The 22,962-nt window shown below is 41.9% G+C and overlaps 1 protein-coding gene across 1 annotated transcript; it reads left to right on the top strand.

Moving 5' to 3' along the window:
- Positions 1-1,859: 1,859 nt before the first annotated feature.
- LOC129863952 (nuclear RNA export factor 1-like) lies at positions 1,860-22,793 on the top strand. Its single transcript, XM_055936421.1, has 21 exons — positions 1,860-2,072; positions 10,095-10,326; positions 10,430-10,574; positions 10,674-10,757; positions 11,012-11,116; positions 11,464-11,544; positions 11,779-11,848; positions 11,964-12,052; positions 12,141-12,248; positions 12,458-12,567; positions 16,198-16,234; positions 16,381-16,452; positions 16,549-16,604; positions 17,884-17,991; positions 21,264-21,322; positions 21,494-21,609; positions 21,694-21,736; positions 21,859-21,931; positions 22,048-22,230; positions 22,383-22,443; positions 22,615-22,793. Exons 1-21 carry the CDS (start codon positions 2,039-2,041, stop codon positions 22,651-22,653), a joined length of 1,905 nt encoding a protein of 634 aa, XP_055792396.1. The 5' UTR covers positions 1,860-2,038; the 3' UTR covers positions 22,654-22,793.
- The last annotated feature ends 169 nt before the right edge of the window (positions 22,794-22,962 follow it).

Genomic DNA, 22,962 nt, shown 5'->3' with positions numbered 1-22,962 from the left:
CATATCAAGAACCTGATTAAACAGCATGATCATTACATAGGTGAACCTTGTGCTGAGGTCAATAAAAGGCCACCATAAAATGTGCAGTTTTGTCACACAACACAATGCCACAGATGTCTCAAGTTTTTAGGGAGCGTGCAATTGGCATGCTGACTGCAGGAATGTCCACCATAGATATTGCCAGATAATTTAATGTTCATTTCTCTACCCTGAGAAGTTCATTTCTCTCCAATGTCGTTTTAGAGAATTTGGCAGTATGTCTAACCGGCCTCACAACCGCAGACCACATGTATTGCGTTGTGTGGGGGAGCGTTTTGCTGATGTCAACGTTGTGAACAGAGTGCTCCATGGTAGTGATGGGGTTATGGTATAGGCAGGCATATGCTACGGACAACAAAAACAATTGCATTTTATTAATGGCAATTTGAATGCATAGAAATAACGTGACCAGATCCTGAGGCCCATTGTGAGGCCCATTTTTGGTAAGGTATCTTTGATCAACAGATGCATATCTGTATTCCCAGTCATGTGGGCCTAATTAATTTATTTCAATTGACTGATTTCCTCATATGAACTGTAACTCAGTAAAATCTTTGAAATTGTTGCATGTTGCGTTTATATTTTTGTTAAGTATATTTCATGTGGAAAGTTTTGTTTCTCGGCGTACACATCATGGACAAACTGAAATGGTCCACTCACACAGACAGCGCAAGAGCGCCTCCTCAACCTCAGGAGGCTGAATAAATTTGGCTTGTCACCTAAAACCCTCACAAATTTTTACAGATACACAATTGAGAGCATACTGTTGGGCTGTATCACCACCCTCAACCGCAAGGCTCTCCAGAGGGTGGTGCGGTCTGCACAACGCATCACCGGGTCAAACTACCTGCCCTCCAGGACACCTACAGCACCCAATGTCATAGGAAGGCCAAAAAGATCATCAAGGACAACAGCCACCCGAGCCACTGCCTGTTCACCCCGCTACCATCCAGAAGGCGAGGTCAGTACAGGTGCATCAAAGCTGGGACCCGAAAGACTGAAAAACAGCTTCTATCTCAAGGCCATCAGACTGTTATACAGTCATCACTAACGCAGAGAGGCTGCTGCCTACATACAGACTCAAATCATTGGCCACTTTAATAAATGGATCACTAGTCACTTTAAATAATGCCACTTTAATAATGTTTACATATCTTACATTACTCATCTCGTATGTATATACTGTATTTTATACCATCTATTGCATCTTCCCTATGCCGCTCAGTCATTGCTCATCCATGTATTCATATGTGCATATTCTTATTTAGATTTGTGTGTATTAGGTAGTTGTTGTGGAATTGTTAGATTACTTGTTAAATATTACTGCACTGTCGGAACTAGAAGCACAAGCATTTCGCTACACTCACATTAACATCTGCTAACCATGTGTATCGATTGGTGATAATGTAAAACTGTTGACTACTCTTCAAAAAAAAAAGTGGCTTTACGATAAACGATGGAGTTGTCAAGAGCACAAACAGATCTGGGACCAGGGTCCGTACTTACAAAGCGTCTCAGAGTAGAGGTGCTGATCTAGGACCAGGTACCCCTTGTCAATTCACTATCATCTAAAATGCCAAACTGATCCTAGGTCAGCATTCATAATCTGGGATGCTTTACTACAGGTTGATTTGTTGGCCTACTATGGAACAAAACACATTTTTTTAAACTTCACACTGTGAGATCCAGCATCAGAGGACCACACACAAACAAATAATACGTACATTTAAGAAATGTATCATGAAAATGTGTGAGAACTGTTTTTTCACATTTGAGAAATAAGTGTCATGAGGTCATCATTACCAGAGGGTCGTGAGCAAAGCGAGTTCGAGACCATTGCACATGCTCAGACGGCGGGGCCGTAAAGCTACATTGCATGTTACGAACAAAGCGAATGTCTTTGCTAACTTTTCACGGACGATAAACGCACATTTGCTGTACATATATAACTAACAATACCCACTATTATTGGAGTTAAGTGGGTGTTCGGTTCCTGACTATGTCAACAGCCGACGATTCACGTTACTACAATGGTACGTTGATGTTAGCTAGCTATCGTTAACGAACGTAGCTAACTAGCTACCTGTAAACAACAATGTTCTTCCTTGCCAGTTATTTTTCTTTCGTAATACGACATGTGTTCTGAATTGGATAACTAGGAGTTGACACTACATATAAATGATTTAACTTGTCAGCTTGGTAGGTAGCTAGCAATATAAAGTAATTAGCTAGCTGTGGTTAAACTTTAGACGCTAGTTAGCTAGAACGTTTATATGTAACGTTGGCGCATTGTTTTACTCAGGACCATGGTGCGTGTGCGGGTACATTTTTATATGACAACACATCTAGTTGGCTAACATCACCTCTTGTGTTATAGACGTAGGTAACTAGTTACTGTAGCCAACATCAACGTTTAGTAATTTCACAACTAGCGCTCTAGCTACATCACAACATTGAAATTTGGCTGAAAACGTGTCTGCGTAGTAAAGCGAGAATTGGGCGATTCCACGCCACGAAGGCCCAGAAATAAATTAATAAATACCTGAGGGATAGGGCTGGAGAAATGTAACGACTCTTAAATTCATAGACAAGAATGATCAAGCGTGAAATCAAATTGACGGTTTTAACCATGTTTTGAGGCGATATAGTGTTTGTTTACGTTGACTTTGTTTACATTGGAGTGAAAAAGCATGTTTTATTGTGATGGGGTACGACAGTTGAACTAAGCTATTTTTTTAATTGATTTGACCTTTTATTTAACTAGGCAAGTCGGTTAAGGACAAAATCTTATTTTCAATGACGGCCTAGGAACAGTGGGTTAACTACCTTGTTCAGGGGCAGAACGACAGATTTTTACCTTGTCAGCTTGGGGATTCGATCTTGCAACATTTTGGTTACTTGTCCAACATTCTAACCACCAGGCTACCTGCCCTATTTGTCATATTTTTCAAGATTCATTGGGTACATTTAATTAATTCAGAAGTCTCTAAGTGGATGAAGCAACTGCAGATTGCCCCTTTAATAAAACACAATTTTCCAACCACCATGAAAGAGGGACTAATGATACAGTACTTCCTGATATTGCATAGTATGTTCAGTCAGGGGAAAATAACAGACTGCTGCAACCTGATTGGGTTAACGCAGTGCGCAACATCCAGAAATTGTCTAAAAGTGGTGGTGGAAAATTGTGTTTTATTAACCCTTTACACACATGGGAATTGGCCTATATGGATAGTGCTAAATTGAAATGTTTCTTACAGAAGAAATATGAAATTAATAACCATGGTAGCAATTGAAAGGGAACAGTTTGGAGATTATTAGAAAATTATTAGACCAAAGGTGAGGACAACCGTTCACCTGACACGACTGAATCCAGACATTACACTGTTGAGTTTGTGTTTCACAGTTACTGTACATTTTGTCACATTTGTTGATGGATAAATCTGAAAATATTCTGGATACATTCAGTAACATAAGAATGTTCCTGGAAAATGTGGGGTAGTTGCAACAAAAGACAAAGTGACAAGAGTTTTAGTGAGAGTACTAACTGGTGCCTCCAGTGTGCATAGGTCCTAAGTAACTGTTACTGTTTGCGCAATCAAAAACGGTCTGTTATAAATCGCAATCTCGGTGTTATGAAAGCTTCATTTGAAAGCTTGTTCTATTGGCACCATTAATAGCTACAGTTGAAGTCGGAATTCCTGACATTTAATCCTAGTAAAAATTCCCTGTCTTAGGTCAGTTAGGATCACCACATTATTTTAATAATGTGAAATGTCAGAATAATAGTAAAGTGATTTATTTCAGCTTATTTCTTTCATCACATTCCCAGTGGGTCAGAAGTTTACATACACTAAATTAGTATTTGGAAGCATTGCCTTTAAATTGTTGAACTTGGGTCAAACATTTCAGTAGCTTTCCACACGCTTCCAACAATAAGTTGGGTGAATTTTAGCCCATTCCTCCTGACAGAGCTGGTGTAACTGAGTCAGGTTTCTAGGCCTCCTTGCTGGCACACACTTTTTCAGTTCGGCCCACAATTTTTCTATAGGATTGAGGTCAGGGCTTTGTGATGGCCACTCCAATACCTTGACTTTGTTGTCCTTAAACCATTTTGCCACAACTTTGGAAGTATGCTTGGGGTCATTGTCAATTTGGAAGACCCATTTGCGACCTAGCTTTAACTTCCTGACTGATGTCTTGAGACGTTGCTTCAATAAATCCACATAATTTTGCTTCCTCATGAGCCATTTATTTTGTGAAGTGCACCAGTCCCTCCTGCAGCAAAGCACCTCCACAACATGATGCTGTCACCCCTGTGCTTCACGGTTGGAATGGTGTTCTTCGGCTTGCAAGCCTCCGCCTTTTTCGTCCAAACATAACGATGGTCATTATGGCTAAACAGTTCTATTTTTGTTTCATCAGACCAGAGGACAATTCTCCAAAAATGTACGATCTTTGTTCCCATGTGCAGTTGCAAACCGTAGTCTGGCTTTTTTATGGTGGTTTTGGAGCAGTGGCTTCTTCCTTGCTGAGCGGCCTTTCAGGTTATGTCGATATAGGACTCGTTTTACTGTGGATATAGATACTTTCATACCTGTTTCCTCCAGTATCTTCACAAGGTCCTTTGCTGTTGTTCTGAGATTGATTTGCACTTTTCGCACAAAAGTACGTTCATCTCTAGGAGACAGAACGCGTCTCCTTCCTGAGCGGTATGACGGCTGCGTGATCCCATGGTGTTTATACTTGCGTACTATTGTTTGTACAGATGAACGTGGTACCTTCAGGCGTTTGGAAATTGATCCCAAGGATGAACCAGACTTGTGGAGGTCTACAATTGTTTTTCTGAGGTCTTGGCTGATTTCTTTTGATTTTCCCATGTCAAGCAAAGAGGCACTGAATTTAAAGGTAGGCCTTGAAATACATCCACAGGTACACCTCCAATTGACCCAAATTATGTTAATTATCCTATCAGAAGCTTCTAAAGCCATGACATCATTTTCTGGAATTTTCCAAGCTGTTTAAAGGCACAGTCAACTTAGTGTATGTAAACTTCTGACCACTTGAATTGTGATACAGTGAATTATAAGTGATATCTGTCTGTAAACAGTTGGGGAAATTACTTGTGTCATGCACAAAGTAGATGTCCTAACTACAGGTCGACCGATTAATCGGAATGGCTGATTAATTAGGGCCGATTTCAAGTTTTCATAACATTTGGTAATCGGCATTTTTGGACACCAATTGTGGCCGATTACATTGCACTCCACGAGGAGACTGCGTGGCAGGCTGACTACCTGTTAAGCGAGTGCAGCAAGAAGCCAAAATAAGTTGCTAGCTAGCATTAAACGTATCTTATAAAAAACAATCAATCTTAACATAATCACTAGTTAACTACACATGGTTGATGATATTACTAGTTTATCTAGCTTGTCCTGCGTTGCATATAATTGATGCGGTGCCTGTTCATTTCTCATCGAATCACAGCCTACTTCGCCAAACGGGTGATGATTTAATAAGCGCATTTGCGAAAAAGCACTGTTGTTGCACCAATGTGTACCTAACCATAAACATCGATGCCTTTCTTTAAAATCAGTACACAAGTATATATTTTTAAACCTGCATATTTAGTTAATTTTGCCTGCTAACACGAATTTCTTTTAACTAGGGAAATTGTGTCACTTCTCTTGCATTCCGTGCAAGCAGAGTCAGGGTATATGCAGCAGTTTGGGCCGCGTGGCTCGTTGGGAACTATGTGAAGACCATTTCTAACTAACAACGACCGTAATTAATTTGCCAGAATTGTACATAATTATGACATAACATTGAAGGTTGTGCAATGTAACAGCAATATTTAGACTTAGGGATGCCACCCGTTAGATAAAATACGGAACGGTTCCGTATTTCACTGAAAGAATCAACGTTTTGTTTTTAAAATGATAGTTTCCGGATTTGACCATATTAATAACCTAAGGCTCGTATTTCTTTGTGTTATTATGTTATAATTAAGTCTATGATTTGATAGAGCAGTCTGATTGAGCGGTGGTAGGCAGCAGCAGGCTCATAAGCATTCATTCAAACAGCACTTTCGTGCATTTGCCAGCAGCTCTTCGCTGTGCTTCAAACATTGAGCTGTTTATGACTTCAAGCCTATCAACTCCCGAGATTAGGCTGGTGTAACCGATGTGATATGGCTAGCTAGTTAGCGGGGTGCGCGCTAATAAAGTTTCAATCGGTGACATCACTCGCTCTGAGACCTTGAAGTAGTTGTTCCCCTTGCTCTGCAAGGGCCGTGGCTTTCGTGGAGCGATGGGTAACGATGCTTCGAGGGTGGCTGTTGTCGATGTGTCCCTGGTTGGAGCACAGGTAGGGGCGAGGAAAGGACGGAAGCTATACTGTTACACTGGCAGTACTATAGTGCCTATAAGAACATCCAATAGTCAAACGTATATGAAATACAAATGGTATAGAGAGAAATAGTCCTATAATAACTACAACCTAAAACTTCTTACCTGGGAATATTGAAGACTCATGTTCAGGAACCACCAGCTTTCATATGTTCTGGGCAAGGAACTTAAAAGTTAGCTTTTTTAATGGCACAAATTGCACTTTTACTTTCTTCTCCAACACTTTGTTTTTGCATTATTTAAACCAAATTGAACTTGTTTCATTATTTATTTGTGGCTAAATTGATTTTATTGATGTATTATATTCAGTTAAAATAAGTGTTCATTCAGTATTGTTGTAATTGTCATTATAAATATTATAAATAAATAAATCGTCCGATTAATCGGTATTTTTTTTTCCTCCGATACTCGGTAACGGCGTTGAAAAATCATAATCGGTCGACCTCTAGGCCTAACCGACTTGCCAAAACTATAGTTTGATAACAAGAAATTTGTGGAGTGGTTGAAAAACGAGTTAATGACTCCAACCTAAGTGTATGTAAACTTTCGACTTCAACTGTAAGTTAAAAAATACTATATTACATACTATATGTTAGGCTTTCACAATACAATTCAGGGAAACGGATCAGGATTTCGGTGCACATAGAAAGTGGTCTTGAGTGAATTCAGTTGCGTGTGCCATGGCAAGTTTTCTTCACAATAGACAAACAAACACAGGCTCATTCTGTTCAGGACAACCCAGGGTTTGACGCCATGTCATCTTGTAACTGTACATTAAACATAGTAATTATAAATGTCGTCACTATTTATGATATGGAAATGTGAAGTGCACATTTGGACTCGCAGGTGTTTGGCTTGCTTGTATCACATCAAAGCAGTATTTATTATAATCCTCAACGTCTCATCTTTCTAAATACATAGTCCTCTTAATTTACAGCATTTCTCTCGCTCAGACAACCAAAATGTTGCAATAGTTACCCAATTAGCAGGAGGAATGGGGGCAACTTCTTGTTGCGCAAGGGAATGACGTGGGTGACGTGTATTACCGGCTGTGCAGATTAGGGTAGTGTACCCTTTAAGCCCACATACCCATTACGCCCCCTTCCATCTTTGAATTACAATAAAAAACGAAATGTTCTGCTGTTTAATGTTTTAACCAATTCATCTAGTTATGTCCATACATTTTTATTCTAAGCTAATCAATGTTTTATGTTTTTGTTTTATGCTATTGATAGTTTTTTGTAAATTCCCACTGGTGGTCAATTTTCAAAGCAACAAAAAAACTTTGGTGTGGAGGCGACACTCGAACACATTTTCAGATATTTTTTGTACCTTCTCAGATAAGTGATAATACTTTATGTAAAATTAAGGAATTAATTTGCTGATATATGCACATGATGGTTTATTTCATGGACATTAATTACCATCTAATGCCAATTGAAAATATGGGTTTTTCATGCTATCAATCGTGTGTGCCTGCATGTCAGTCATAAAGTAGCAACATAACTTGGTGAACTACAACAAGATAATAATATATTTCAAGAATTCACAGCTTACATTTTTAAATGCAGTTGATGTTATTTTACTGTTAAATTAACTTTGCATTGTTTAACATAGATACCATTTTTGTAATTTTACATTTCTCAGGTGGGCTTAGGTTACAGTAGCACAAAAAGCACCCCTTATATACAGAATGTAAATGATAAAGAAATATTGTTCAATACGAACTTTGCATAATATTGTAGTCTATAGTGTATATTTCTACTCCAAACCATTGGTTTCCAAATATTTAATGAGTAGACTGATATTTTTTTCATGCTTCAAGGGGTCTTAAAAATCAAAATCAAAAAGGAAAATTATCCTTGGTATGACCTTCTTAAAACAATTCCATATACTGTAGCTTAGTAGACCCCCCCCCCCCTCTCTTCAAAAGTACCAGCGAGCCCGCTGCAAGAGTATATTGGTGCTACACATTGGAGTTTCCAAAAAGTTTGCATTGTAATTTCAGGAAATGTCCATAATATGTTTGCAGTAATGGTGGAATGATAGTGTTTCATAGTATTACTTACCCGTCATTGTTGTGATTGGCTGTGATATTTGCCAATTGATTTCTGCTGCCGGAGCGGTATTTGTTAATGGGAAAGCTGTTTTAACTTTGTGGCTGTGTTATCTAGTGGAAATTGGGTCAAACGGCCAATATTAACTGAACCAAAATATTAATGCAACATGTAAAGTGTTGGTCCCATGTTACATGAGCTGAAATAAAAGATTCCAGACATTTTCCACAAACAAACGTTTCTCAAAAATGCACAAATTTGTTTACATCCCTGTTAGTGAACATTTCTCCTTTGCCAATATCCACCTGACAGGTGTGGCATATCAAGGAGCTGATTAAACAGCATGATCACTACACCTGTGCACTCTAAAATGTGCAGTTTTGTCACACAACACAATGCCACAGATGTCTCAAGTTTTTAGGGAGCGTGCAATTGTCATGCAGACTGCAGGAATGTCCAACAGAGCTGTTGCCAGAGAATTGAAGGTTAATTTCTCTACCATAAGCCGTCACAACGTTGTTTTAGAGAATTTGGCAGTACGTCTAACCGGCGACACAACCGTAGACTACTTGTAACCCCGCCAGCCCAGGACCTCCACATCTGGCTTCTTCACCTGCGGGATTGTATGAGGCCAGCCACCTGGACATATGATGAAGCTGAAGAGTATTTCTGTCTATAATAAAGCCCTTTTGCGGGGGAATACTCATTCTGAATGGCTATTCCTGGCTCCCCAGTGGGTCGGCCTATGCCCTTCCAGGACCACCCATGGCTGCGCCCCTGGCCAGTCATGTGAAATCCATAGATTATGGCCTAATTCATTTTTCAATTGACTGATTTCCTTATATGAACTGGAACTCAGTAAAATCGTTAATTGTTGCATGTGGCATTTTTCAAATTTTGTTCAGTATAGAAATCGCTCCGTAATTTCCTGGTTGCTAAAATTCTACACTGTTCGCTCAATTTAAGTTTATGTGAGAGAAAAAAACAAGCACTGAATAGTGTAGGGAATCATTGTAACATCTAAATTGCTGTGAAATATATTTTCAATAACAAAAAATATTGTTTTTAGAGCTGTTTGAAGCTGGTGGACCAAAACCGAAAGTAAGAGACTCAAGGACGAGTCTCCACCATATTACGGGGAAATGGGATGTGGGGGAGGTGATATTTGTTTTGAATGCTGCCTAGTGCTGTTGCAATTCAGCTAGCTTCCACATAGGGGAGAAATTCTGTGTAGCACTTTTAAACAATATGTCTAAAATGAAGCAAAATCCAAAAGGTACTTTTGAGATATTAGTGTTTGTAATGTTGAATACATTTGTGACATTGTATTTCATAACAAAGCATATCAAACATCCTTCCTCCCAATGAAGTTTATATGTGAGAAATGCCAGAACAATCTGAGATACCAAAAATATTTTCGGGCCTTCCTGGTGTGAAATCGCCCAGCTAGCGTTCTTGCCAAACATGCATGATATCAAACGAAGATGACAGACAGGATCTGGGCCATTACTAGGCTAATAACTGCTGTAGCTTGGTTAAATTCCATTTTCTGTTAACTCAATACTGACTATAGTGACTCTTTGTCCATCAGATCACGATGACCGAGTTGGAGGACAAAAGGTTCGCAACCGTAAAGGCAGAGGGCCTTTCAGGGCCCCTATGTATAGTGACCAGGGGCCAGTAGGACCAGGGCCAAGACCAAGACATCGTGGTAGCCAAAGAGGCGGCGGCGGCCCGGGACACAGAGCGAGATTCGACGATGAGGATGGAGATGTGGCAATGACGGACAGCAACTCCCAAGATGGATCCTCCCAACACAGATTGTGAGTTTGTCAGACTGAAGACAGAGAGTATTTCACTGAACATGTTTTTAGGTTTGATCTTAGAAGTTATCCTTTATCCACCCTCATGTTTTTCCCCTGCTAGTAACCCTTATGGAAGGCCAAATCGGCGTGGTGACGAACGATTTGACCGGGGCCGCAGAGGTGGTGGAGGAGGTCACAGGGGTCGTGGGAATAACAAAGGAGGGGATGGAGGTGGAGGTGGCCGCAAGAACTGGTTCAAGATGTCTGTGAGTCCACGTTGTAAAATAGTGGGATAGCTTTATAGATTTACCAAACTGTCATTGATTGGATTGTACTTAGTCAATGCTAAATTGTGACTCTTGCAGGTCCCCTATGGAAAGAAATACGACAAAGACTGGCTGATAACAGCACTGCAGAATATCTGCTCCATGCCCTTCACGCCAGTACATGTAAGTGACCGCTGCCTAGGGGCTCTTTTTGTTAGTCAATCTAGTCCAGAAATAGACTGAGCAGTGTTTCCCCTTTATGCATTTAGCAACTGTGCCTCCACTGCAACTAAAAAAATATATATAAAATAAATGTTTTATTTACCTCTGCCACCACTGCTGAAATAAATTCTAGGGGAAACACTGGACTTAGTTTCATTCCCCTGAAATAGCTTCATTTTATTGACATTCTCTTTTTTCACCTCTGTTTTCCAAAGTACCACGTAGAGGGAAACCGAGCAGAGTTCTTTATTGATGATTCCACGACTGCGAATGCCTTGTTTAAAGTATCACGGAAGATCACAGACAAAGAGGGCTACAAGGTACTATTTTGTTTTCTCTCCACAAAACCGACCTCTGCTGGTTTTATCAAATGGTGTTAAGCGGGATATTTCTGTCAGACTGGACACCAGACATGAACACATTAATAACGGCAGCAGAAGTTTTCGATTAAGCAACAAGGCTGGCGTCAAAGTTAAGTTTGATGGCAATCAATAAGGATGGGACCATCAATAAATAGGACCTTGAGAAGGGGTCACGGTAAGGCTGTGGTTAATGATTAGGGCTTCGGAAAGGGCTTTCAATAGAAATTCTAGGACATAGCCATTTCCCCCTGGGGATAGTCATTAAAAAACATGCCATTCACTCCTCCATCCTCCATCGTGTCCAGGTGACTGTACTGATGAATCCCTGTCCTCCACCCTCCTTTCTTCAGTCTGAACTAAAGCCAGCTGATCTGGAGCACCTGAAGGTAAGACAAGGAGACCAGCTCTTGAATAGGAGGAGTGATTGTTTTAATAACATTATTGTATTGATATTAGAGCCATCAGCAAGGTTATTACTTTTTCTTTCCTTCAACTCTACTTAGTAATGCCTCCTATTCTTTCAAGTACCCGCTAATGATAACAGTGCAACATTCATTATTTAGTTTCATGTATAGAGAGGTGTATGGGCTGAATGCGTAAAACTGTCTTTCTCTCATTAGCAATGCATGGCTAAACGTTTTGATGGCTCTCAACAAGCCCTGGACTTGAACAACATCCGGATAGACCCAGGTACACGGCAAGAGCAATTAGTCGCATCAAACGTTTTTCAATGTTGTATTTGCGTTATACGACATGTATTCTGGTAGTGCCGTCCAACACTCCTATACTTCCCTGATTTTCACAGACCTGGTGTCCCAGAACATTGATGTGACTTTGAACAGAAAGAACTCCATGCGTGCTGTTATCAAGATAATTGAGGAGAATATTCCAGAGGTATGGATGTGGTCGGTCCTTGTAGCTGAATAATGAAAGAATATGGATGCCTTCCTCTCCTCTTATCTCTTCTCCTTTCCTTCCACAGCTTGTTTGTCTGAACCTTAGCAACAACAAGCTATTTAGGCTGGATGACCTGTCAGAGCTGGTCAACAAGGTTCCCAACCTGAAGACACTCAACCTTTCTCATAACGAGGTGAGGAGACTGGGTCTGGTTGTGGCTCAACGGGACCTAACCCCAGCACTGACCTTTACTGGGAATGCACAAAGTCTCCTCTTACTTTTCAGTTATTCACGTAATTAATTTAGTCAATTGACTGGGACTAGGAGTTTTCTCTCTGTGTCCGTTCTTGTGAGTAACACCTGGCTGTTTTATTGGATGTTCTTTTCCTGCCATCATTCCAGTTAAAGACAGAGCGCGAGCTGGACAGGATCAAGGGTCTTAAGCTGGTGGAGTTATGGCTTGAGAGGAACCCCCTTTGTGACTATTTCAAGGACCAGGCTTCATACATCAGGTCAGTCTGTGCTCAGGATGGCTGGGTGGGTAATGGTAGGCTGTTGATGGTGTGATATGCTCAGGATGGCTGGGTGGGTAATTGTAGGCTGTTGACGGTGTGATGTGCTCAGGATGGCTGGGTGGGTAATGGTAGGCTGTTGACAGTGTGTTGTGAGATGGTTGGGAGGGGGGATAGTTCATTCTATTCCCTGTATTTCAGGGGGTAATTTGAATGTATTCAGGAAAGCCCTACTCTTGTGGGATATCACATGTTATTTATGGATTATATGAGCCAGGAAGGACATGTTTGGTCTGGTACTACTGAATAGCAGCACAACGCTCAACTTCGAAGGAACCGGAGTGACTTGTTGATCACCATGCTATCAGAGAGTCTCACTGAGCCCTCTCACATTACTTCAATAACATAGGTGGTGATTAAGTTGTTAAGACTTGACATTATCTGTTCTTGGGCAAGTGTTGAAATCGCACAAACCTACTTGATGCTTGTGGGGAAGCACCTCAGTTCAAATGTAAAGCCACGTTTATGATTATTTTTATTTTAGGTGCATGCCATATGTGCCCATGTTATTAACATGATCAAACCATGAACCTCTTCATACTATATAGTTCAATATTAACCAGTCAACAAACGCATGCACAAGCATTTCACTACACTCGCATTAACATCTGCTAACCATGTGTATGTGACAAATAAAATTTGATTTGATGGTTTTAGTTGAGGAAAATGGCTATCATTTCAATAATTTCTACACCCATGCCCCCTTCTAGATGCAGGTTTAACTGTCTGTCTGGGTACTCTCTTTTTGTTGTCTGTCTCAACTGATCTAACGCTTTCCCTCTCTGAAACTCAGCAGCTGATCTTTCCTCCATTTGTTTTCTGCAGTGAAGATGGCCCTGTGCCCCCTACAGACACCCCTGTATTAATTTAAATAAAATCCTGACAATTTAAATTTCAAGAGCCACTACCTCTAGCATACATAACTTAGCATGGATAATACTGACCACAGCATTGTGAATGAGACCCATACTTTGGGAAGAGCTTGGATCACTAAAATGGCATTGTGGAAAAGGAATCCTTTTGTACCTCAGGTGGTAGAGCATGACGCTTGTAACGCCAGGGTAGTGGTTTTGATTCCCGGGACCACCCATACGTAAAATGTATGAATGCAAGCCTATAGGTCACTTTGGATAAAAGCATCTACCAAATGGCATATAGTGTATGTGTATATATATTAAAGATTCATATGGGAACATGGTGTTGGTACATCCTCTCATCCTCCCCTATACGGGTCATGAAATGTGGCCAGTGAAGAGGGCTGGTTAGCCAATGACGGGTAAGATCCCACCTTTGATACCGGGACAACCTAAGACAGGCACAGTCGTGCATCTGGCCACATCATACCTACGTACGTATGCACTTTGATACGTACAGTATATGCTGAACGAAGAAGACATTGAAGTAAAGAACAAAGATTTGCGCTACAGGCCTGGGGTTGGTGCGGGAGAGAGGTTTCCAAAAAGCCAAGCAGAGTCCCCTAATACAAGCTTTCTCATAATTTCCTTAAATCTAACATGCCTTCAAGGCTTGTTTGTGCCACAAATTGGTTGACACATCTCAGAATGTAACAGCTGGAGTGAAGGAGAGGCTTTGAGAATGAGGGACACAAAGATGTATCAAGAGACCCTCAATTAGTGGGATTTCTAAATATATGAAGTTGATTTCCAGTTAAGGATATAACATTTAATGTTTATTCTGTGGTCATAAACACATGCAGTCACCTCAGAATGGTCACTGATAAAGTTTAGGACTTGTTTGGTCCTTCCTCAGATATCCCTCTCAACATGTTTCCCTAAAAAGAAAAATGTTTGTTTAATAGGGCTTGGATGCCCTATTTGTTTAACCACCCCCAAAATGTTAAAGTTGAAGTGGGGTCCAAAATTGTATTTATTTTTGGTACCAAAAATGTTGTGTAAGATATGCAGTATCATTCTTGCATTAATCAATGCTAGCAACAGAGGTTCCTTCTGTAGTGGCGCTCAGGGCCCAGCTCTTTCTGTTTCTTTTCTTTTCTATTTGTGTCTTTTCTTCATCTGAAGGGGATGCTTTGCATGGTCTCCTCAAATAACACATTTTCTATTCCTTAAGGCTCGCTAACATACCACTCAATCACCCTAGTGGAATTGCATCTTCTATCAAAGCTTTTTGTGAACTCCTCTTTGCTGTTTTGGTTTGATCATGCCTGTCTTGTTCTATGTTACCATAAGTTTTCCCTCTTCCCTTTCTACCTGAAACGACATGGTGTAACTAACCAACCTTAATGTAATGGATTAACCCCCCCGTGTATACCCATGATTCATGTCAATCTTTCATCTCCAACAGTCTCCATCACCTCCTCTACAGTCTTTAGATTCCATTTCACTGTCTCTTGGTCCTGTGACGTGTGTGTGTGTGTGTGTGTGTGTGTCAGACACCTCAAACATGCAGCATTTGAGTAGTTTGACCATAATCTCACTCTTGTGGTCTCTACTAAGTACATTGGTTACACCACGGGCCACTCCCCTATGCGTGTGAAAAGCACTGATTTGTCTCTTGTTGGTATGGGGCGCCCACAACCAACGTTCACACCCCTACGACCCCTTCCAAGACAACGTGTGTTTCGGCGTTTAGGGGGGGACGGTGAGTATCATCACAAAGGGGTGAGTACATTGCCACAGGAAAGGGGGCCGAGGCCTACCGAGTGGCGCAGTGGTGATCAGTGCTAGATGCGTCACTACAGATCCAGGTTCGATCCCGGGCTGTATCGCAGCCGGCCGCAACCGGGAGACCCATGAGGCGACACACAATTGGCCAAGCATCGTCCGGGTTAGGGGAGGGTTTGGCCGGCTGGGATGTCCTTGTCCCATCGCGCTCTAGCGACTCCTTGTGGCTTCTGGGCGCATGCACGCTGACACAGTCGCCAGGTGTACGGTGTTTCTTCCAACACATTGGTGCGGCTGGCTTCTGGGTTAAGCGAGCAGTGTGTCAAGAAGCAGTGCAGCTTGGCAGGGTTGTTTCGGAGGACTCATGGCTCTCGACCTTCGCCTCTCCCGAGTCCGCATGGGAGTTGCAATGATGGGACAAGACTGTAACTAACAATTGGATATCACGAAATTGGGGTAAAAAGTACAAAAAAATACATAAATAAAGAAAAGGGGCTGTCGTCATAGATTGATTTGGTATTGGTTTATCTGTATTGTACCGATCATATTAGTACAAGAGGATGTGTCGTTGTAACATTGAGTACCTCTCCACTGATATGCAGAGTTGACTATGTCATGATCAGGCATGGGTGTGTTCTATTCTGAACAATCAGTTCGAACCAATATATGCCGTTATAATGACGAATCAAGTCCATGTTGGTCTTTACTGCCTAGTTCCGTTCCCTCATTTCAGTTAACTGTATGGACAGGGATTATATCAACATTTGGGTGGCTATTAGTGATCCTTATCCATGGGTGAGGCTGTGAGTGCATGAGCATATATATGCGTTTGTGGTTGAATAGTGTTTAGGGGGATGACTCTGTCTTTATATATAATCAGCACTAACTCCTGTCTCTTATCTTCTGTGTTTTTGTGAATGTCGGACAGCGAGGTGAGAGAGAGGTTCCCCAGGCTTCTCAAACTGGTAAGGATTCAATCAAACGCTTTTAGGATTTCAACAATTGTTTATTCAACTCGTTTTGGATATTATTATTGTATTTTGTGAAGAATTTACATCTCTTCAATTAGTCATCTTTGTATTCTCTCCTTGACCTCTCTAACTCTCACTAGGACGGTCAGGATCTCCCCCCGCCCATAGTCTTTGATGTGGAGGTGACTCCTGCCGCCCTTCCACCTTGCAAGGTAATACATGCACACCATTGGTTCTCATTTAGGGGCTTTGCATGTAACCGTGTGTCAGTTTTCTTTTAAATTCTCACCCTTCGACTGATGTCACAGCCCAGCTACTTCTGCTCTGAAGAGATCAAGACTCCCATCGTTGGCTTCCTACAACAGTGAGTTTTATGTTGAATCCACGGACACAAATGCATACACATTACTGTACAAATATACACGTACACTACACACTGTTATAGATGCGGTAAAAAGGTCAATGGAACTCGACCAAAACAATGGAAATGCCAAGGAAACGCTTGGTGGAAAGATTATGAATAACCTCATTGCTCCCCAGCAAAATGATCCTACATTTAGGCCATTGTTTATATGTGTATTTCACACAATGTTGATATAGAAATCATCGTATAATGCTTGTATGGATGTCAACCCCTATACATGTTCATGTCATCGTCACCAATCAACTGCATTACAGTTAAAGACTACTTTGAACATCACCACTGATTTCTGTATGCTAGTGTTAGCAGTTGATGTTACGATTCAATAGCACAGACCCCAAAGCAAATCCGGGAGAAAAATAGGTTTATTCAATGCTATGTTGAGAGGTAGATGTTCATTCACCCCTGTCCTCAGTGATTCTCTCCTCAGAACAAAGGGACAGGATGTAGTTTTATAACCCAGCCCTAGCATGTGGTTGACCAATTAGAATTCCTTGCAATAAAACTGGGCCAATGGCCAAATAACAAGTATCCTATTTCAGCCTCAATGTATAAACAATTTGGACTAATGAGAACTCGCCAAGTAGCTATGAGTCCCGGACTGAAATTCCTCCCATGTCTCTGACCCATTGATCATTACTCCCCTATTACAGAAAAAACACTATTTCCATTGATCGTTAGTACTATATTGACTTTTAGTACTCTATTGACCTATCGTCCTCTGCGTTGTGTATTTATCTTCAAAATATTCTTACACTAGCTATGCTACCAGCTTATACAAACGGAAGTTAACATTTTAGCAGTCACTACTAAACCCTGAAAAGGGACAACTTCTAAATGTTATGCAGTGAAAACAGCCAAATATATCCAAATCAGACTGTAGTAACCACATTGTGGGCCTGTTACAATACATCAATCATGACGGATTTGACAAATGTCCACTTTGTTAGAGCCGATTTGTTAAATGTGAGCCAATCCGGCGTTCCATTAACCTCTTTACCGCATGTAGCCTTTGCAAATCTCAACTAAGCCAGAACCCAAAATGCTCTGATGCACTACAACACACCTTTGTTTTTGTTTAAAACAAAAAGGCAGCATGATTTTTTATTTTTTACAAGACACGTTGATCTGCTTTGATAGTATCTATTTGTACTGATTGGAAATGTAAGTTGTTGTGTGTTTCTTATGATGTAAGTTTTTAAAGAATAACTTTTTCCCCCAGATACTACAGTGTGTATGACTCCGGAGACAGGCAGCCTTTGTTAGACGCCTACCACGATGGAGCAACCTTCTCCTTGAGCATGCCCTTCACCATGCAGAACCCCTCCAGGTACCCCTTGGCTAGTTATTAATGTTCCCTGTCTCCAGCAGCATTCATAAACAGTGTCAAAAAAAAAAGTTAAAGATGGCGCCGGGGGAGATGGCTACCGTTTTACGGGCTCCTAACCAATTGTGCTGTTGTGTGCGGGTTTTTTGCGTTATTTGTAACTTATTTTGTACATAATGTTTCTGCCACTGTCTCTTATGACTGAAAAGAGCATCTGGATATCAGGACAGTGATTACTCACCTCGTACTGGACCATGATTTTTTTCTTTTAACGAGTTAGACGAGAAGGGTTCTGCTTCAGACACCCGACAAGGCCCAAATCCACGTCATTCACATGAAGAAGAGACGGAGATATCGGGGATGTAGATCGGGGTTCCTTGTAAGGATCCGAGGGCGAATGAGTAATCCCCCTCTACCATCAGTCCTATTAGCCAACGTGCAATCATTGGGTAACAAAATGGATGAGCTCCGATCTAGACTATTATACCAACGGGACATTAAAAACTGAAATATCTTATGTTTCACCGAGTCATGCATGAAAGACGACATGGATAACATACAGCTGGCGGGGTTTTCAGTCCATCGGCAAGATAGAACAGCTGCATCCGTTAAGACAGGGGTGTCAAACTCATTCCACGGAGGGCCTAGTGTCTGCAGGTTTTTGGTTTTTCCTTTCAATAAAGCCCTAGACAACCAGGTGTGGGGAGTTCCTAACTAATTAGTGATGTTAATTCATCAATCAAGGGAGGAGCGAAAACCCGCAGACACTCGGCCCCCCGTGGAATGAGTTTGACACCTGTGCGTTAAGACAAGGGGTGGCAGTCTGTGTCTATTTATAAATAACAGCTGGTGCACAAAATCTAATTTTAAGAAAATCTCAAGATTTTGCTCGCTTGATGTAGAGTATCTCATGATAAGCTGTAAACCACACTATTTACCAAGAGAGTTTTCATCTATATTTTTGGTAGCTGTCTATCTACCGCCATAAACCGATGCTGGCAATAAGACGGCACTCAACGAGCTGTATAAGGCCATACGCAAACAAGAAAATGCTCATCCAGAGACGGTACACCACATCAGTCACTGACTTCATCAATAAGTGCATTGATGACGTCGTCCCCATAGGGACCGTATGTACATACCCCAACCAGAAGCCATGGATTACAGGCAACATCCGCACTGAACTAAAGGGTAGAGCTGCCGCTTTCAAGGAGCGGGAGTCTAACAAGAAATCCCACTATGCCCTCCGACGAACCATCAAACAGGCAAAGCATCAATACAGGACTAAGATTGAATCGTACTACACTGGCTCCGATGCTTGTTGGATGTGGCAGGGCTTGCAAACTATTACGGACTACCAAGGGAAGCACAGCCACGAGCTTCCCAATGACACCAGCCTACCAGACGAGCTAAATAACTTCTATGCTCGCTTCGAGGCAAGCAACACTGAAGCATGCATGAGAGCATTAGCTGTTCCGGACGACTGTGTGATCACGCTCTCCGTAGCCGATGTAAGTAAGACCTTCAAACATCCAAAAGGCCGCAGGGCCAGACTGATTACCAGGACGTGTACTCCGAGCAGGCGCTGACCAACTGGCAAGTGTCTTCACTGACATTTTCAACCTGTCTGTGACCGAGTAATACCAACATGTTTCAAGAAGACCACCATAGTCCCTGTGCCCAAGAACACTAAGGTAACCTGCTTAAATGACTACCGACCCGTAGCATTCATGTCTGTAGCCATGAAGTGCTTGGAAAGGCTGGTCATGGCTCACATCATCACCATTATCCAAGAAACCCTAGACCCACCCCAATTTGTATACCTCCCCAACAGACCCACAGATTATGCAATCTCTATTGCACTTCACACTGCCCTTTCTCACCTGAACAAAAGGAACACCTATGTGAGAATGCTCATTGACTGCAGCTCAGGGTTCAACACCATAATGCCCTCAAAGATCATCAATAAGCTAAGAACCATGGGACTAAACACCTCCCTCTGCAACTGGATCATGGACTTCCTGATGGGCTGCCCCCAGGTGGTAAGGGTAGGTAACAACACATCTGCCACGCTGATCCTCAACACAGGGGCCCCTCAGGGGTGTGTGCTCAGTCCCCTCCTGTACTCCCTGTTCCCTGTACTCCCTGTTCACCCATGACTGCATGGCCAAGCACGACTCCAACACCATCATTAAGTTTGCTGACGAAACAAGGTAGGCCTGATCACTGACAACGATGAAACAGCCTATAAGGAGGAGGTCAGTGCCAGGATAACAAACTCCCTCACCGTGATCAAGACAAAGGGGATGAATGTGAACTACAGAAAACGAGGACTGAGCACGCCCCCATTCTCATCGACGGGGCTGCAGTGGAGCAGGTTGAGATCTTCAAGTTCCTTGGTGTCCACATCACCAACCATCACCATATCATGGTCCAAACACACCAAGACAGTCGTGAAGAGGGCACGACAACGCCTATTCCCCTTCAGGAGACTGAAAAGATTTGGCATGGGTCCTCAGATTCTCAAAAAGTTCTACAGCTGCACCATCAAGAGCATCCTGACTGGTTGCATCACTGCCTGGTATGGCAACTGCTCGGCCTCTGACCGCAAGGCACTACAGAGGGTAGTGTGTACGGCCCAATACATCACTGGGGCCAAGCTTGCTGCCATCCAGGACCTCTATGCCAGGCGGTGTCAGAGGATGGCCCCAAAAAATTGCCGAAGACTCCAGCCGCCCTAGTCAGACTGTTCTCCTTGCTACCACACGGCAAGCGGTACCAATTCTAGGTCCAAAAGGCTTCTTAACAGCTTCTACCCCCAAGCCATAAGACTCCTGAACAGCAAGTCAAATGACTACCCAGGCATTTTGCTTTGTCCCAACCCCACCCCCATTTTTACGCTGCTGCTGCTCTGTTTATTATCCATGCAGTCACTTGACCTCTACCTACATGTACATATTACCTTCACAAACCGGTGCCCCCCGCACATTGACTGTACCGTTAGGCCCTGTATATAGCCGCGCTACTGTTTTATTGTTGCTCCTTAATTATTTCTTGTTCTTCTATTTTTTTACTTCAGTTTATTTTAGTAAATACTATTAAATAAGTGTTAACTGCATTGTTGGTTAAGGTAAGTAAGCATTTCACTAAGGTCTACTACACCTGTTGTATTCGGCGCATGTGACAAATAACATTTGATTTGAGTCACTCAGTATCACCTATTTGTCACCTGTTTCTAAGGTAGTCAGTTGGTCACTGTCTACCTTTGTCTCTAGGTGCAGTCTTGGAGATTACCATAAAGACAGTCGCAACCTGAAAAAGCTCAAGGATCCCAGTGAGTCTCGGACTTCTGAATCGCTACTTCAGTTTTCAGAAGTGATGGTTGTCATGATGTCATCTCTTGCAAATGTAGTCTGAATAAAGTAAACCTGTTGGTAGTGAGTCACCATGATTGTGTTCACTCATATACACAAATTAAATTATTTGAATACCTTTGTTCTTTCAGCCACACGATTTCGCTTACTGAAGCACACTCGTCTGAATGTGGTGGCTTTCCTGAGCGAACTGCCCAAAACGCAGCATGACACTGCATCTCTAATTGTGGACGTCAACACCTTCACCGTGAGTAGAGTACTTTTATAACCATCAATTCACATTCAAAGCCATGACCATCCTTGATCTCCTGTCCCTCTCCTACTCCTGTAGAACACGTTACTGTCGTTCACAGTCACTGGAGTGTTCAAAGAAGGTATGCTTGTTCAACTTTTCTAACTTAGTTAACGTATGTAGTTTCCCTATTTTGTTCCCCACATTTTCATTCCACAAAAAGTCATGAACCATGTATGTTGCTTTCTCCTTCTATCACGCCAGTTGAAGGTAAATCCCGCGACTCTGTGAGAGCTTTCTGCCGGGTGTTTGTCACAGTGCCAGCTGGAGGGACAAGGTAGGCCCTACAGCTAGCCAAAACTTAGCCAGATATGTACTTTGTCTTGATCTCACTAAAAATGTTGATACTAATGGGGGGGGAAATTCCTCATGTAATTCCTCTTGTTTCAAAAGTCTTTGCATAGTGAATGACGAGCTGTTTGTGCGCAATGCTACGACTGAGGAGATCCGCCGGGCCTTCGTGGCACCTGCCCCCACCCCATCCAGCAGTCCTGTCCCCACCCTTTCAGCCCCCCAGCAAGAGATGCTCTCTGCCTTCTCACTTAAGTCCGGCATGAATCTTGAATGGTCCCAGAAGTAAGTGGGAAAGAGTTACTTTGCATTTGATTTTAAGTGGGCTCAAGTAGTGACAAACGCTGTCACGTTGCTTTGTTTTTTTATGTACAGGGTTTTGTGGGTGGAATGTTGCATTCATATTGGTTCTAACCTACTTTATCAATGTATATCAGGTGCCTACAGGACAATGAGTGGGATTTCAACCGAGCAGGGCAGGTCTTCACAGACCTCAAGGTAAATAGCTCCATATATTACTCTGTAAACGAGACCGTAAACATTCCTAGATTCAAATCTTCATCCTAGTAAAGTATGTAAGGGAGCAATGTGTGTTGCTTTAGTTTTGACTGAATGTTATGCAACCTTTTAGACTTCAGATAGCAAAACTTCTGCTCCATTTCTCCTCAGGCTCATGGAAAGATCCCAGATGTCGCTTTCATAAAGTGAACAGGAATGACTGTGAAGATTTTTAATTGTCATTGGTCTTATTTCCGTTGATTCTTATGCAGTTACCCTTCTGGATTACAAGATAACATATACTTCATTATTTGTGTACTTATAATTAAACATGATTTAACGTGTTCAAATAGGCTTGTTATTTCATCACACCGAACATCTTCCTAATATTGAGTGGCAGCCCCCATTTTGCTCTCAGAACAGCATGGACTCTATGCTAGCCCATGTTGGCTGGATATTATTTGGGTGGTGGACCATTCTTGATACATGGGAAAGTGTTAAAAACCCAGTATTGTTGCA

Source organism: Salvelinus fontinalis, chromosome 10, assembly GCF_029448725.1.
Source record: "Salvelinus fontinalis isolate EN_2023a chromosome 10, ASM2944872v1, whole genome shotgun sequence".
Classification (NCBI taxonomy): domain Eukaryota; kingdom Metazoa; phylum Chordata; class Actinopteri; order Salmoniformes; family Salmonidae; genus Salvelinus; species Salvelinus fontinalis.
The sequence above is the reverse complement of the archived record's forward strand: the minus strand, read 5'-3'. Positions and strand labels throughout refer to the sequence as shown.